Genomic DNA, 17934 nt, shown 5'->3' with positions numbered 1-17934 from the left:
AGTCGTGTCCGACTCTTTGTGACCCCATGGACCGCAGCATGCCAGGCCTCCCTGTCCATCACCAACTCCCAGAGTTGACTCAAACGCATGTCCATTGAGTCAGTGATGCCATCCAACCTTCTCATCCTCTGTCGTCCCCTTCTCCTCCCGCCTTCAATAATTCCCAGCCTCAGGGTCTTTTCCAATGAGTCAGGTCTTCGCATCAGGTGGCCAAAGTATTGGAGTTTCAGCTTCAGCATCAGTTCTTCCAATGAACACCCAGGACTGATCTCCTTTAAGATGGACTGGTTGGATCTCTTTGCTGTCCAAGTGACTCTCAGGAGTCTTCTCCAATACCACAGTTCAAAAACATCAATTTTTCAGTGCTCAGCTTTCTTTATAGTCCAACTCTCACATCCATACATGACTACTGGAAAAACCAAAGCTTTGACTAGATGGACCTTTGTTGGCAAAGTAATATCTTCACTTACATGAGGCAAATTAGAATAGGCAATTCAAAGAGACAGACGGTAGACTAGAGGTTACCAGGACTAGGGGGAGAGGGAGAAAAGAGGAGCTACTATTTAATAGGTACAGAGTTTCTCTCGGGGATGGTGAGAACTTTTGGGTATAGATAGTGGTGATAGTTACCCAGCATTGTGAATGTAGTTAGTGTCACTAAATTGTGCACTTGCAAGTGGTTAAAATGGTAGCTACTGTATGTGTGCACGTGTGTGCTCAGTCTTGTCCAATTCTCTGCAACCCTGTGGACTATAGCCTGCCAGGCTCCTCTGCCCATGGGATTTCCTAAGCAAGAATACTGGAGTGGATTGCCATTTCCTTCTCCAGGGGATCTTCCTCACCCAGGGATTAAATCTGAGTCTCTTACGTCTGGTGTGTTAACAGGCAGATTCTTTACCACTGGCACCGCCTGGGAAGTACCAAAATGGTAAGTATTAAGTTGTATATATTTTACTGCAAAAAAAAAAAAAATGTTATAAAGGGAAAAAAAGAGGGCATTAAGAGGCAACACTCGGTTTTGCCTGGGGAGGGAAGAACTGTGACAGGGAGGTAGCATTTCAGACAAACTAAGGGAGAAATGTGGGCCCATCTGTCCCTCGTGCTCAGGTGCAGACAGTAGAGGAGAGGAGAATCCTCTATGGTCCTCTGGCTATCATTCATTCCAGACTCCTCATTCTAAAAGACATAGCCCACCCACAACCTCCTCCCAGGCGGACATCCACAAAACACTCTACAATTGCGGGGCCCCTGCTAGGGGGGCAACTGCACCTCCTCCACCCACCTATGTCTGCCACACCCTTCAATACCTGACTTTAAACCTACTTCTCCAAAAGACTCCTGAGTGATCTCTCTCTTCTTTCTGTTTCTCTATTTTCTAAAATTTTCTATTACGAAAGGCAGTACAGCATGGTGGGTAACAACTAGCTATGTGACCAATTTACTTAACTCAACCATGCCTCAATTCTCAACTGTAAAATGGGGATAATCATCGCTTAGGACTGCAACAATTAAAAAAGAGAAAATGCCCAGAAATTATTTGGCACGTAAGTGCTTAACCAATGGTATTCAACTCTCTTTAAAAAAAGATTGGAATGATGGCTCAAGCATTTTTAAATGCCTTGTTTAACTGGAAAAAAAAAAATCTCTTCTCTCTTATCTTTCTTTGCTTTTCTCTATTTTCCAAATGATCAATATCACAGCAGAATTATTCATATAATGCTTGAGATGGTTTTTTAAAACTCCCCACACCCCTAGAAGTTATTCCCAATTGCCCCCTCGTGTGTGCACTCCCCTCTGTTCTGAATCTTCTCGATGCTTATGAATTGTTTATTCCTTACTGATTTTACCAAGCTGTAGGAGAGAACTGATTGCTTTTCATTCCTTTGAGCCCCTCTAAAAGGTCCCCAGCAGGACGTAATCCCTAAGGATGACCTACCCACAGCTCTTGGCTCTAGCTCTGCCCCAGGCCCTGGGTTCCCTGACTACCCTTATTTGTGAAGGCTTACAAAAGTATGGCTGTGAGGCAGTTGGGGGTAGAGAGGGGTGGGGCAGTGAGGGGGGCCAAGGCCGAGGCTGTGCTAAGGACATCCTTCCATGCTGGGCCATGTCAGCCACTCTGGCGTGCTGGTTGCCAATCTCGTGCTGGCCGCCCTCTTCGATAGAGGCTCTGGGGCCGGACCAGTGGGACGTGTGCATTTTCACTTGAGCCTTGACAGCAGGCAGAGATTTAATGATTGGAAAGCACTTTGAGAGCCCAGAGTGCTCCATAATTGTCAACTCATAATCCCCAAATCGCTCTCTGCATGGCAGCAAGAGGTGAAGCGTCTGCCCTTGGGAGGGTCTCTGTTCATGGGGCTCTCACTCTAGGACCAACCCGTGCAGAGGCAGACAGGGGCTCTGCCCAAAGAGCGGTCCCCACCACAGACTCAGCAAGCATGCTGGGGAACAAGGCTTCTCAAAGTGTGGAGCAGACCAGACTTACTAACAATGCAGATCCTTGGGCCCTTCCATACCCGTTAACTTGGGGTCTTTGATGACAGTGCTGATTCCCACACTAATTTAAGTGCTGACGGTTTAGAGATAAGAATGTGGGTCTGGGATCAGGGGGACCTGTTTTCAACTCTCAGCTCTGTCTTTTACAATTATGGTTTTCTCAGGGTATATGCCCAGTAGTGGGTTGCTGGGTCTTATGGTAGTTTTATTCCTAGTTTTTAAAGGAATCTGCATACTGTTCTCCATCACGGCTGCATCAATTTACATTCCCACCAACAGTGCAAGAGGTTTCCCTCTTCTCTACACAGTCTCCAGCATTTACTGTTTGTAGATTTTTTTAGATGGTATAAGGTGATATCTCATTGTATGTTAATGTTCATTGTAGCACTGTTTACAATAGCTAGGACATGGAAGTAACCCAGATGTCCACACACAGATGAATGAATAAAGCTGTGGTACATACAATGGAATATTACCCGGCCATAAAAAGGAACACATTTGAGTCAGTTCTAGTGAGGTGGATGAACCTAGAGCCTGTTATACAGAATGAAGTAAATCAGAAAGAGGAAAACAAAAATCATATATTAACATATATATATATATATATATATATATATATATATATATATGGAATCTGGAAAAATGGTACTGATGAACCTATTTGCGGGGCAGGAGTGGGGACGCAGACCTAGAGAACAAACTTTGGATACAGCAGGGAAAGGAGAAGAGGGAGATGAACTGAGAGATAGCACTGAAACAGAAGCATTACCATATGTAAGACAGACAGCTATTGGGAAGCTGCTGTGTAACCCAGGGAGTTCAACTGAGGTGCTCTGTGACAGCCGGGAGGGGTGGGGAGTTGAAGGGAGGTGCAAGACGGAGGGGACGTATGTACACTTACGGCTGATTCACACTGTTGTAGGGAAGAAGCTGACACAATATTGTACAACAATTATCCTCCAATTAAAAATTAAAAAAAAAATCTCAGCTCTCATCCTTACTGACTGTGGCCTCAGCAAGTTACCTGACACTAGACTCACAGATCTAGTTTTTCCCTAAAAATAAAACTTTGAAGAGTTTTGCAATCAGATCAGTTCAGCAACACCCTATATGTCCCCTACAAGTGGACTAAAGGGGCTGAAAGTAATTCCCAGAGAACCTTATTTGACCCCAAACTTCCCCAAACATTTTTTTTTTACTTTTTTTTTTTTCCCCAAACATTTTTGATGATCCAACAGATGTTGGCAATTTGATCTCTGGTTCCTCTGCCTTTTCTAAATCCAGCTTGAACATTTGGAAGTTCATGGTTTACATACTTTTGAAGCCTGGCTTGGAGAATTTTGAGCATTACTTTGCTAGTGTGTGAGACAAGTGCAATTGTGCGGTAGTTTGAGCATTCTTAGGCATTGCCTTTCTTTGGGATTGGAATGAAAACTGACCTTTTCCAGTCCTGTGGCCACTGCTGAGTTTTCCAAATTTGCTGGCATATTGAGTGCAGCACTTTCAACAAAGCTCCACCTAGTTAAAGCTATGGTTTTTCCAGCGGTCGTGTATGGACGTGAGAGTTGGACTATAAAGAAAGCTGAGCACTGAAGAATTGATGCATTTAAACTGTAGTGTTGGAGAAGACTCTTGAGAGTCCCTTGGACTGCAAGGAGATCCAGTCAGTCCATCCTAAAGCAAATCAGTCCTGAATATTCATTGGAAGGACTGATGCTGAAGCTGAAACTCCAATACTTTGGCCACCTGATACGAAGAACTGACTCATTTGAAAAGACCCTGATGCTGGGAAAGATTGAGGGCAGGAGGAGAAGCGGACAACAGAGGATGAGATGTTTGGATGGCATCACCGACTCAATGGATATGAGTTTGAGTCAACTCTGGGAGTTGGTGATGGACAGGGAGGCCTGGCGTGGGGTCACAAAGAGTCGGACACGACTGAGCAACTGAACTGAACTTCCCCAAACCTTCCTACCTGTGCCAGAAACACCTCACTGACTTAACACCTCACAGACAAAGCTCATGAAATTCCTTTCTGGGAAAGGGAGAGTCTAGGGATGAGGGATGGTGTGTTAAGGCAGGAGGGAGCCCTGTTCCTCGTGTTCAGGGTCTGGGGCCGGTTCAGTCCCACAGATCTGCTGCCTGGAGTGGGCGTGTCACCAAAGCGAGGTCACCTTCCTGCTTCGGGTAATTTCTCAATTTCCCTCGGAGGCAAGACAGATCCATATTTAACAGTTCTTCATTTCAGCAGAGAATGCCCCCTGCCTCTGATGGGGGCTGGCGACCAGGACAGGGAGGGAGGCTTTGTTCTTCTGACCAGTGCTGACAGTTTAATTAAACCCAGCTCGAGACAGGGTCAGCGGGGTCAGGCATTCTTCAACAGGGCTCCAGCAGGACATCACAGAGGCGCCTCGCCAGCCACCACGGCCCTGGTAATGAGTTATCCTGGCCCTCACGGCGGGGATATAAATAAGGGGGAATAAATACCCCAGGCTGCCCTTAATCACCCACCCTTACTGCCTCCAGGCCCAGCAGAGACACAAAAGGTCAATCTTGTCACGGCTAAAAAGAAGCCCAGAGGAGCTGGGTTTCCAGGAGCGGCCTCTGAATGAGGATGGGGATGAAACCGGCAAGAGGAGGGATGGCAAGGCAGCAGGAGCGACTCCTCTCCAAATCCCAGATCTGGGAGTTCACAGGCAGTTGACACACACGGTGCTCCCCCAGCCAAAGTGGGTGAAGACTCAGTTTTGATGCCCTGAGAGAAAGTTATTGTCGTTTAGCCGCTCGGTCCGGTCCGACTCTTTGCAACCCCATGGACTGTAGCCCACCCAGCTCCTCTGTCTATGAGATTTCCCAGGCAGGAATACTGGAGGGGGTCACCATCTCCTTCTCCAGGGGATCTTCCTGACCCAGGGATTGAACCTGAGTCTCCTGTATTGGCAGGCAGATCCTTTACTACTGAGACACCAGGGAAGCCCCATAAGAGAAGGAGGAAGGTTCAAATCTCTCTCTCTAACCCTAACTTTAACCCCTTCATGCATTTGTGAAACAACATCTCCGCATATTCGTGTGGAGGCTGTCAGGTGAGGAAGCTGATCTTAAATCTAGTTAACCTGCCACCAGGGTAGACACAGGTCCAGCCAGTTAAGCATCTGCTCCCTCCATCCAACACTGACACATCAAACTGCTGTCAGGTCAGAGGATGCAGACTGCTTTCAAAGAGACTAGTGAGAAATCCTCACCTCTGGAGACACAGCGCCTACCCGCTCCCAGCTGTCTCACACAGCCGTCAAGTGTTCTCAGCACTGACAACAGTGCCTGGCCCATAAGAGGTCCTCTGTAAATGCTGGGTGAGTGGGTCAGGGGTGGATGGGCCAGAAGATGGAGGGTGAGAGGGAAGTTGGATGTGGTGAAGGGAGGACAAGGGAGGGTGAGGAGGCATGGGGGGGAATAGATGGGTGTGTAGTAGGTTATGGCTATGTTGGCAGACGGGTAAGTGCAGAGTGAATGGGTGGGTCTGGTGGGTAAATGAGTGAAAGACTGGATGGGCAGGCAGATGGATAGGTGAGTGGGGGGGTGTTAGATGTGAGGACCAGTGGAAGGAGATAGAGGATGGAGAGATGGTCGAATTGATGATGGGTTGGTAGATGGGTAAATGGGAGCACAGAGGAGAGGAAGGCTGGAAGGGTTGTGGTAGATGATTAGATGAGAGGGGGGTGGGATATCAGCAGGTGGATGGGTGGATGAGGAGGTGGGTGAGTAGGCAGGTGAGTATAGAAGGCGGTAGAGAGGGTGTAGGTGGGTAATGAGAAAGGATGAGCTTCAGCATCAGACAGAGCAGGGTTCAAATTTGACTCAACCCCTTGAACAAGTCATAAACCCTCTGAGTTTGCACTGCTTCATCAATAAAAGGGAAATTCACTGATTTTCTGAGCACCTACAATGTTCTATGAGCTTACACCTGATATGAGAGGAAGTTACACCTTTCTTTAATCTCCACAACAGCCTGTGAGGCAGACATTATCTGGTAGAAGAACCTCAGGTTCAACGGGGTTCAAGGAAGTGCCCCAACATTATTTATCTAGTGTTGACTTTAATTCAGACAACAGAGGTTTTCCACTGCATACAAAAATGGGAAAATCTCCTATCATAAAAATAATGTACTCTGGGACTTCCCTGGGCATCCAGTGGCTAGGACTTGGTGCTCACCATGCAGGGGGCCAGATTCCACCCCTGGTCGGGGAACTGCCTCAACTAAAGGATCCCAAACACTGCAGCTAGGACCCAGTGCAGCCAAATAAATAAATAAACATTTTTAAAAATATATACTCTTTTTACTGAACACCTGGGAAATATAAATAAGAAAAAGTCACCCAGAGGTAACCCCTGTGGCATTTTGTAGTCATTTTCCTGTGCACCCTTTGGAGTGATTTGTTAAGTGATCTTAGTCAAAACAAGCTTGCATCCTGGCCTCGGTATCACAAACATTCATCTGCATCACTCTACGCCTTTCATAAAGGCCATTTCTGACAAGGATATAAATATTCCACCAAGTAGATATACCAAAGTTTACTTAATCATTTCCCCAGGGTTGGACATTTTGGTTGTTACGTTCTTTTCAATATTCTATATTTCAGCATTCTAAATTATGCTGCAGTGAACATGTCTGTAATCATATTTTATTGACCTTAGGGTCAATCCCCAAACGCTAGATTTCTACATCAAGGTTTAAGCCCATTTTCAGAGATTTCATGGTCCCTTCAAGGCCTGGTGTCTATTTCCAACCCAATTACCAAACTGCTCTTGGTCCAAACCAATCATCTCTCTGGTCCTGAACGTGGAAAGAAATGGGCTGACTAACCCACCAACTGGAGAAATGTTAGTGAGGAATAACCAGCCACAGGATTTTAACTGCTGGAAGCTTCACAGACAAAATCCGTTGTAATGTGGGCCACATACCACTTTGTGACATCACCTTACCCTGCACACCTGGTCTCTCGTTTTCATGCTGATATAGCATAATGACCCCTAAAAAAAAAAATCCATGACTTGTTCCAGTTGAAAAGGATTAGTAACGGATCCCTCAAAGGAGAAGAAACGTCACCAGATGAGAGACCAGAAGCATCAAGCCCTGCCTCCCCTCTTACCCTCCCCCTAAGGGGGGCCCAGAGTGTGACTTCGCCAGACAGTCCCACTGCCCCCAACTCATCCCCTTGGCCCAGGGGTGAATGCCTGACTGAAGATGGGCCAATCGGATTCTTTCCCTAGAAATCTGGGCTGAGACCACTGACACAAGGGGATCTGAGCTCCAAGGTCACAGGAAGTAGGAGAGGAGTGAACATGGTGGTCAACCAAAGTCACAGTGGAACTGAGATGTTGCTGGTAAACTGAGGACACTGGCCTGCCGGGAGAAGTGGGACAATAAAGTAGACGGTCAGAAAGAACTAGAAATACCCCTCACACCTCTGGTCCCCACTGTGCCTCGCTTCCTGTCAAGAGGAGCCCATGAGTCTGCTGCTGATGCCCTTACAATAATACCCCAGCCCACCCTACCCCACCCTACCAGCCTGCAGGTCCTGTTTCTGGAAGCAGGCATGCCCAAGTGCTCCTCAGCCAGACCACTGGGAGAGTAAACAGAGATGTTTGGAATGCCAGATGCTCAAGTCAGTGGATTGGGGATGAGAAGGATAGAAAAGAACATTAGCAAGTAAGTCTTTAGGCACTTGCTCCTGTATCCTTCCCTATAACCATCACCAAGGGAAAAAATACAGGGTCCAGACACCAGGGACAAACATCCAGATCAATAAAAAGTCTTGTTTAATCATTTCCTCTCAGCATGCACCCTTTTTGAGATGACCTGAGCTGGAGGGGCATCAGGAAGTACTGTCCGGGGTCATGAGTTCAAGCTCTAGGCTGATCTACATAGAGAATGCTGCACAGCAGTCCTCCCCAAAGACCCATCGGCCTGCACACCTGTGCTCACAGGTGGGCTTAAGAAATATCAAGAGGAAACAAAAATGACAGTCTACAGACTGGGAGAAAATATTTGCAGATGATGCTACTGAAAGAGATTAATTTCCAAGGTATACAAACAGTTCATCCAGCTTCATATAAAAAAAGTCCAATCAAAAAATGAGCAGAAGCCCTAAATAGACTTTTTTCCAAAGACGATATCCAGATGGCCAACAGGCACATGAAAAGATGTTCAATATTGCTAATTATCAGAGAAATGCAAATCAAAACTACTGTGGGGTATCACTTCACACAGTTAGAATGGCCATCATTAAAGAGTCTATAAATAATAAATGCTGGAGAGGATGTGGAGAAAAAGGAACCCTCCTCCTACCCTGTTGGTGGGAATGTAAATTGGTATAGTCACTATGAAGAAGAGTATGGAGGTTCCTTTAAAAAAAAATACTAAAAATAGTGTTACCATATGATCCAGAGCAAACTCTAATTCAAAAAGATACATGTACCCCAGTGTTCATAGCAGCAGTATATACAGTAGCCAAGACATGGAAGCAACCTAAAATGCCCATCAGTAGATGAACGGATAAAGATGTGCATATATAGTTAGCTAGTGTTAGTCGCTCGGTCTGACTCTTTGTGACCCCATGGACTGTACCCTGCCAGGCTTCTCTGTCCATGGGACTTTTTAAGCAAGAACACTGGAGTGGGTTGCCATTTCCTTCTCCAGGGAATCTTCCTGACCCAGGGGTAGAACTCAGGTGTCCTGCATTGCAGGCAGATGCTTTACCATCTGAGCCACCAGGATATACAACAGACTACTATTCACTTATTAAAAAAGAAATGAAATAATGCCTTTTGCAGCAACACGGATGGACCTAGAGATTATCATATTAGGTGAAGCAAGTCAGAAAGAGAAAGACAAACATGCTATGATATCATTTATATGTGAAATCCAAAGAAAATTATATAAATGAACTTATTTACAAAACAGACTCACAGACACAGAAAACAAGCTTATGGTTAATTACTTAAGAGGATAGCAGGGGGCAGGAGGAGATATAAATTAGGAGTTTAGAATTAACATATACACACTATTATATAAAAACAAACAACAAGGACCTTCTATATTAAATATCCTATGATAAACCATTATGAAAAAGAATGTGTATATATATATATATATGGGTATAACTGAATCACTTGGCTATACAGTAGAAGGTAACATTGTAAATTGACTATACTTCAATTTTTCGATGGTAAAAAAAAAAAAGAGAGCTAGAGAAAACAGTCTCCCTTCATCCAGGCCAGCTATGCTCTGCATAAGGACTGGCTTAGTTAGGGACTAGATAGATAGATAGATCAACATACACAGTATCCACACACACAGTAGAATATAACTCAGCCATGAGAAAGAAGGAAATCCTTCCATGTGTGACAGCATGGGGGGACCCCAAGGGATTATGCTAAGTGAAATAAGCCAAAGACAAACACTGCATGGTATCACTTACGTGTGTGCGTGTAAGTTGCTCAGTGTCTGACTCTTTGCAACCCCACAGACTGTAGCCCACCAGGCTTCTATGTTCATAGGATTTCCCAGGCAGTGGGTTGCCACTTTCTTCTCCAGGGGATCTTCCCAACCTAGGGATTGAATCTGGGTCTCCTAGGCAGATTCTCTGCCATCTGAGCCACCAGGGAAGCCTGCTATCACTTACATGAGGAATCTAAAAAAGTCAAATTCACAGAAGCAAAGTAGAAAAGTGGTTGCCAGAGGCTGTGGGATGGACAAATAGAGAGAGGTTGGTAACAGAGTACAATCTAATGTACGACATGATGACTATTGTTGATAACACAGTCCTAACATAATTGGAATTTACTGAAAAAGTAAAACTTGAATGCCTTCAATAAAAAGATAAATATGTGAGATGATGGATATGTTAAAGAACTAGATGGAAGCAGGGGACCCTTTCATCATGCATGTATATATCAAATTTTCACAGTACACACTTTAAGTAATTTCAAGTTTGTTAATTATACCTTAGCAAAGCTGAGGTATTTATTTAAAAATAAATTTAAAAGTTTTAAAAAATAAAATAAATGATAGAGGATCAAAGCAGTGTCCAGAACTTAACAGCAACAAGGGCCTTGCTCCAGATCCTAGATGGTGAAGGGCATCCATGTGACCGAAGGGGAGAAAGTCAAAGCAGGCGAATAATGCTGGGAGAGGAGGGGCCCATGTGCAAAGGGCTAAGAGGGCTTAAGAGAAGGGGAAAGAAAAGCACAGAAGGAGACCAGGAGAAAAGTTGTTCAGGACGGATTTTTGCAGAGTTAACAGAAGCAGAAGATATTAAGAAGAGGTGGCAAGAATACACAGAAGAACTGTACAAAAAAGATCTTCACGACCCATATAATCACAATGGTGTCATCACTCACCTAGAGTCAGACATCTTGGAATGTGAAGTCAAGTGGGCCTTAGAAAGCATTACTATGAACAAAGCTAGTGGAGGTGATGGAATTCCAGTTGAGCTATTTCAAATCCTGAAAGATGATGCTGTAAAAGTGCTGCACTCAATATGCCAGCAAATTTGGAAAACTCAGCAGTGGCCACAGGACTGGAAAAGGTCAGTTTTCATGCCAATCCCAATGAAAGGCAGTGCCAAAGAATGCTCAAACTACCACACAATTGCACTCATCTCACACACTAGTAAAGTAATGCTCAAAATTCTCCAAGCCAGGCTTCGGCAATATGTGAACCGTGAACTTCCAGATGTTCAAGCTGGTTTTAGAAAAGGCAGAGGAACAAGAGATCAAATTGCCAACATCCACTGGATCACTGAAAAAGCAAGAGAGTTCCAGAAAAACATCTATTTCTGCTTTATTGACTATGCCAAAGCCTTTGACTGTATGGATCACAAGAAACTGTGGAAAATTCTGAAAGAGATGGAAATACCAGACCACCTGACCTGCCTCTTGAGAAACCTGTATGCAGGTCAGGAAGCAACAGTTAGAACTGGACATGGAACAACAGACTGGTTCCAAATAGGAAAAGGAGTACGTCAAGGCTGTATATTGTCACCCTGCTTATTTAACTTATATGCAGAGTACATCATGAGAAATGCTGGGCTGGAAGAAGCACAAGCTGGAATCAAGATTGCTGGGAGAAATATCAATCACCTCAGATATGCAGATGACACCACCCTTATGGCAGAAAGTGAAGAGGAACCAAAAAGCCTCTTGAGGAAAGTGAAAGAGGAGAGTGAAACAGTTGGCTTAAAGCTCAACATTCAGAAAACGAAGATCATGGCATCCAGTCCCATCACTTCATGGCAAATAGATGGGGAAACAGTGGAAACAGTGTCAGACTTTATTTTTTTGGGGCTCCAGAATCACTGCAGATGGTGATTGCAGCCATGAAATTAAAAGACACTTACTCCTTGGAAGGAAAGTTATGACCAACCTAGACAGCATATTAAAAAGCAGAGACAGTACTTTGCCAACAAAGGTCCGTCTAGTAAAGGCTATGGTTTTTCCAGTGGTCATGTATGGATGTGAGAGTTGGACTGCGAAGAAAGCTGAGAGCCGAAGAACTGATGCTTTTGAACTGTGGTGTTGGAGAAGACTCTTGAGAGTCCCTTGGACCGCAAGGAGATCCAACCAGTCCATTCTAAAGGAGATCAGTCCTGGGTATTCATTGGAAGGACTGATGTTGAAGCTGAAACTCCAATACTTTGGCCACCTAATGAGAAGACCTGACTCATTGGAAAAGACCCTGATGCTGGGAGGGATCGGGGGCAGGAGGAGAAGGGGACTACAGAGGATGAAATGGCTGGATGGCATCACTGACTCGATGGACATGAGTTTGGGTAAACTCTGGGAGTTGGTGATGGACAGAGAGGCCTGGCGTGGTGCAATTCATGGGGTCGCAAAGAGTCGGACACGACTGAGTGACTGAACTGAACTGAAAGTTGTGATAACTCCCGTAAGAAGCAGCTCGGAGAAAGGACAGAACAAGAGGAAACGAAAGCTACTGGGGCTCAGTCAGAACAAGGCCAGCTGCCCACCAGGGACCAGTAGCAGCATGGACTTTGTGTGCAAGAGCTGGCCCCCAGGCTAAGGGGTTGCCTAGGCTGCTGGGAAGGATCTTGTGCCTTCAGCCATCAAGGAAAGAAAAGTCAAACCACCCTGTATGTGCCTGGCACCAAAGGGCCAGCCTAGCAGTTATAATGGGGCTGACAGAGAAGGCCTAGCTCAAGCCCAAGGGTGGCAAAGGCCAGCAGAAGAGATCCTCACTGAGAGATCATCTCCATCTCTGTGGAGAGACCTCCAGGTCAGAAGAAGGACACAGGAAGTGACCAGAGAGACAGAACTGAAAGGGACAGTTTTGAAACTGGGGGACAGAACTGAAAGTTAGAGCTCCACCCTAAAACAAAACCTGGAAAGCAGGATCCATGAGAAATTCTGTGCCTGCCTCCAGACCACTGGGCTTACCAAGAAGTGGCAATCGGGACAGAGGTGGAAAGAACCAGCCATATTTAATAAGAGGAGAGAGATCAAGCTCCAGGCTCCCCAGGCACACCTCTCAGCACTCTGCAGCCCCATAGTGCCGACCCCCACCCAGCCCCCACCCCTTGTCTTACCCATTGCATCTCCAGACTTACCAATGGGGTCCTATAAGCTTCTTTAGGGAAGAATCGGCAGCCCAGTATCTCACACAGTGCTCTGCTGGGCATGCAGAAGGTCCAAACCAGTGGTTTTTCAGGTTTGTTAATGATAACTAAACCTCCCAATTCAAAATTAGAAAACCTGAAAACTCCTCAAAATTGAACAAAAGTACTGTACTTGATTGTTCTAGATACTTACAGAAAGCAAAGCTAGAAAAATCAAAAATTACTAAAAACCAATTTAGGGCTCAAAATTAAGAAAATGTTTCTAATATGCAGATGTGTCCAACAATGGAATTGGCTGCCCAAGGAGGTGATGAACTCCCCACTGGAAGTAGCCAAGCAAAGATTAAAAGACTATACATACACTAAGAGGCTGCAGAAGAGATTCCTCAGGTAATCTCTAAGGTCCTGTCCAACCCAAGATCCCACAAGATGACATGTACAGAACAATTACAGACATATCTGGTAAATCATGAAGCCACAGAATTGGCCACTACATTTTAAACTTGAAAGAAGCACATTTACAACAAATAAAAGCATGACTTCGTGCCATGGTTAACAAGCTAGCAGACCTCGTTGCTCTGAGTTGAAAATAGATCCAAGAAGGGCTTATTTGAATGAATAAACATTCCACCCAAGGCAAGTTATCAAAGGCAGCAAGAGACGGATGAGAATGGTCCTCCCTATAAAGTCTGGCATCACGACTGGCAAGCGTGCCCACCCCAAGAACATCACCACACCACACTGTCAGGGGCAGCACACAGAACTGGACAGACTACCAATTCTATCAAGTGCTTGCCATGGAGAAACGTCCCGAAAAGCACTGCAGAAAGATGGCCTTAGATCACCTGGATGATGCCTGCCAGGTGAGGAGTGTGGGGGCCATGGTCATGGGAATGTCCAGGCTCCACTGACCACACACTGCTCGCCCACCCCCAACAGGGCACGGGATAAGACCACAGAGAGAGCTTTCATCCATGGAGCGCCACTCACAGCCTCGACAGAGCCTGGTTATTCTGGAACAGCAGCTCTGGTAACGTGTGGAGCAGGTTCCGGTTGAGTCGTCTGAAAGAGAGAAGAGAGGAGAGGTTGGAAGTGGCCAAGCTGTCCAGGAAACCCAAAGACTTTTCAAAAAGCACGGGATTCAGCAGAGGGCCCAGCGTTCAAATCCTAATGTGTCACTGTGTAACCCCAGGGAGTCACCTTCTCTGAGCCTCAGTTTCTTCATCTGTAAAGTGGGAAATCCACCATCCAACTTTGGGGAGGATAAGAATAGAACATCTGAAAGCCCCTCAGTGGAGGACCTGACATGTCCTGGGCAGTCAGTAAAAGGAGCATCTTTCCTTCCATTATTCCCTCCATGCCCATCATTATCTTCACTTTAAATTTCCAAGTCCCTGTATAATGTATCAGGCACTGATTCAAATGCTATCTGTTTGTGAACTGGATACCTGACTACCCTTGAAATGTGAGATATACCCTAATGGGACAGGACTGACCACAGGGTTCTGATTCTTTATTGCTTTCATCCACATTTGGCTCAAGAATGATTCAACAGTTTTATTGCTTTAGGTATTTTTTTCAAATTGAAAATATCACTATAGATTTTTAAATTATTTATGAAAATGCATGCTTAATATCTTTTAAAAGCCTCAAACAATAGAAGAGAAAACATTAAGCCACCTGAATTTTTCTTACTCAACAATTTGCAGATGTCTTTCCGTGCCCGACAGGCTTCCCTGGTGGCTCAGACTGTAAAGAATCTGCCTGCACAAGAATATACAGTGGAGAAAAGACAAGCTCTTTAACCAGCGGTGCTGGAAAAATTAGTCAACCACTTGTAAAAGAATGAAACTAGAACACTTTCTAACACCATACACAAAAATAAACTCAAAATGGATTAGAGATCTAAACATAAGACCGGAAACTATAAAACTCCTAGAGGAAAACATAGGCAAAACCCTCTCTGACATAAATCACAGCAGGATCCTCTATGACCCACCTCCTAGAGTAATGGAAATAAAAGCAAAAAAAAAAAAAGGGACCTAATTAAACTTAAAAGCTTTTGCACAACGAAGGAAACTATAAGCAAGGTGAAAAGAGAGCCTTCAGAAAGGGAGAAAATAATAGCAAATGAAGCAACTGACAAAGAATTAATCTCAAAAATATACAAGCAACTCCTGTAGCTCAATTCCAGAAAACAAACGACCTAATCAAAAAATGGGCCAAAGAACTAAACAGACATTTCTCCAAAGAAGACATACAGATGGCTAACAAACACATGAAAAGATGCTCAACATCACTCATTATCAGAGAAATGCAAATCAAAACCACAATGAGGTACCATTTCATACCAGTCAGAATGGCTGTGATCCAAAAGTCTACAGGCAATAAATGCTGGAGAGGGTGTGGAGAAAAGGGAACCCTGTTACACTGTTGGTGGGAATGCAAACTAGTACAGCCACTATGGAGAACAGTGTGGAGATTCCTTCAAAAACTGGAAATAGAACTGCCATATGACCCAGCAATCCCACTGCTGGGCATATACACCAAGGAAACCAGAATTGAAAGAGAGACATATATCCCAATGTTAATCACAGCACTATTTACAATAGCCAGGACATGGAAGCAACCTAGATGTCCATTGGCACACAAATGGATAAGAAAGCTGTGGTACATATACACAATGGAATATTACTCAGCCGTTAAAAAGAATGCATTTGAATCAGTTCTAATAAAGTGGATGAAACTGAAGCCTATTATACAGAGTGAAGTAAGTCAGAAAGGAAAACACCAATACAGTATACTAATGTATATATATGGAATTTAGAAAGATGGTAACAATAACCCTGTATGCGAGACAGCAAAAGAGACACAGATGTATACAAGTCTTTTGGACTCTGTGGGAGAAGACGAGGGTGGGATAATTTGAGAGACTAGCACTGAAACATGTATATTATCATATGTGAAAAAGATCGCTAGTCTAGGTTCAATGCATGAGACAGGGTGCTCAGGGCCGGTGCATTGGGATGATCCAGAGGGATGGGATGGGGAGGGAGGTGAGGGGGGTTCAAGATGGGGAACACATGTAAGCCCATGGCTGATTCATGTCAATGTATGGCAAAAACCACTACAATGTTGTAAGGTAATTAGCCTCCAATTAAAATAAATAAATTAATTTTTTAAAAAGAATCTGCAAAATAGGAGACCCAGGTTCGATTCCTCGGTCGGGAAGATCCCTTGGAGAATGAAATGGCTACCCACTCAAGTATTCCTGGAGAATTCCATGGACAGAGGAGCCTGGCTGGCTATAGTCCATGGGGTCGCAGAGAGTTAGACACAACTGAGTGACTTAACACTTTCACACTTTCACTTTCTTTTCCAGGCCAGACAATAGAGAATGACAAATCTATTTTTAATTATGTTACTTTTAGTATGTCCATCATTTCTAATTCTTCTATAGCTGGAAGGTTATTTAGTACTATAGACATAGGCAGGAGTAAGAAGTTTGGTTCTGGAATGTGGCCTTATTCAGACTTGTGTGAGGAAGGCAGTGAAGTTTAACCTGACTCATCTTGACACCTCCGATGACCAATTCTCTAACACTGGAGTGCAGGATTCCTGCCCAACAGCAGGGGCTGTGGGAGGTCGGGGGGATGACACCTATAAAGTATGAACCTTCGGCACTCACACTGTGTCCGTGGACCACCTGCAGGGGCATCACCTAGGAAGCTGGTGAGAGAGGCGTGTCCCAGGCTAGCCCAGACCTGTTGATTCGGGCTCTGCATCTCAGCCAGATCCCCAAGGGATCTGAGTGCGCATCAAGGCTGAGAAGCACTGGTGTCAAATGCAGCCCCCGTCCTCTAGTCTACTGTGTGTGGGCGCTCAGTTGTGTCTGACTCTTTTCAACCCCACGGACTGTAGCCCACCAGGCTCCTCTGTCCATGGGATTTCCAGGCAAGAATACTGGAATGAGTTGACATTCCCTCTTCCAGGGGATCTTCCTGACCCAGGGATCAAGCCAGAGTCTCCTGCCTCTCCTGCATTGGCAGGTGGATTCTTTAGCACTGAGCCACCAGGGAGCCCCTAGTTTACCATCTATTTTGAATTTCCCACAACCATCTCCTTTAATAGCTCTAGAGGATGATAAACCAACTGGGCCAAAGCTTTCTTCTGCTGCGAGGGAGGAGGAAATATAATTTGATGAGTTCAGTCTCATTGGTCTGTGGTTACCTCCTAGGAGGTCACCTTTCATCTGACGCGTGAGAAAGGTACCATTTTCCAACACAGAACAGTTAGAGTTACAATCTTAGACCAGCTGGAAGAAGTTTACTCTAAAGGGCAGGCTCCTAGGGAAACACATCATTGCCTTGGGGGGAATAAAGGACCACCAATGTAATCCTTAAAGCAACAGGAGTAGATATCAGATCGCTCCAATTTCCTTAAGCTCATCCAATAAATTAATCCTATATTTACACTGCCCGGTAATCACTGGGTTTGGTTTTGTTTTGTTTTCCCCCAAGACTTGCTCACTTTCCTGGCTTCAGTTTCTGAAAAACACTTAAAAGGAAAAGACATTCAACTGCTAAAGTGGAAAATCAAAGGACACCAAAGGAGGGACCTAGCATGCGGAGTGACCTGCAGAGAATATGTTCGTAGGCCTGGCTGAGCTGTCTCTTTGATAACTGAGGAAAGTGGGATGTGAATGACTCCCCCAAGTCACCACCAAGTGGGAGAAGTGGGTTCTGAAGCCCACCTTTCCGTGGCCCCCACCCCACGTTACACATGCTCCTCCCCCTCAGCCCACTCG

At 45.0% G+C, this 17934-nt stretch overlaps 1 protein-coding gene across 1 annotated transcript in view; it reads right to left on the bottom strand.

The window, feature by feature from the left end:
- Nucleotides 1-17934, bottom strand: part of SLIT1 (slit guidance ligand 1) — a 172807-nt gene that overhangs the window by 130081 nt on the left and 24792 nt on the right. The window contains exon 4 of the mRNA XM_013975176.2: nucleotides 14118-14189. Coding sequence (XP_013830630.2) covers nucleotides 14118-14189 — 72 coding nt within the window. The remainder of the gene's footprint in view (nucleotides 1-14117; nucleotides 14190-17934) is intronic.

The sequence above is a fragment of the Capra hircus genome, chromosome 26, assembly GCF_001704415.2.
Source record: "Capra hircus breed San Clemente chromosome 26, ASM170441v1, whole genome shotgun sequence".
Taxonomy (NCBI): Eukaryota; Metazoa; Chordata; class Mammalia; order Artiodactyla; family Bovidae; genus Capra; species Capra hircus.
The sequence above is the reverse complement of the archived record's forward strand: the minus strand, read 5'-3'. Positions and strand labels throughout refer to the sequence as shown.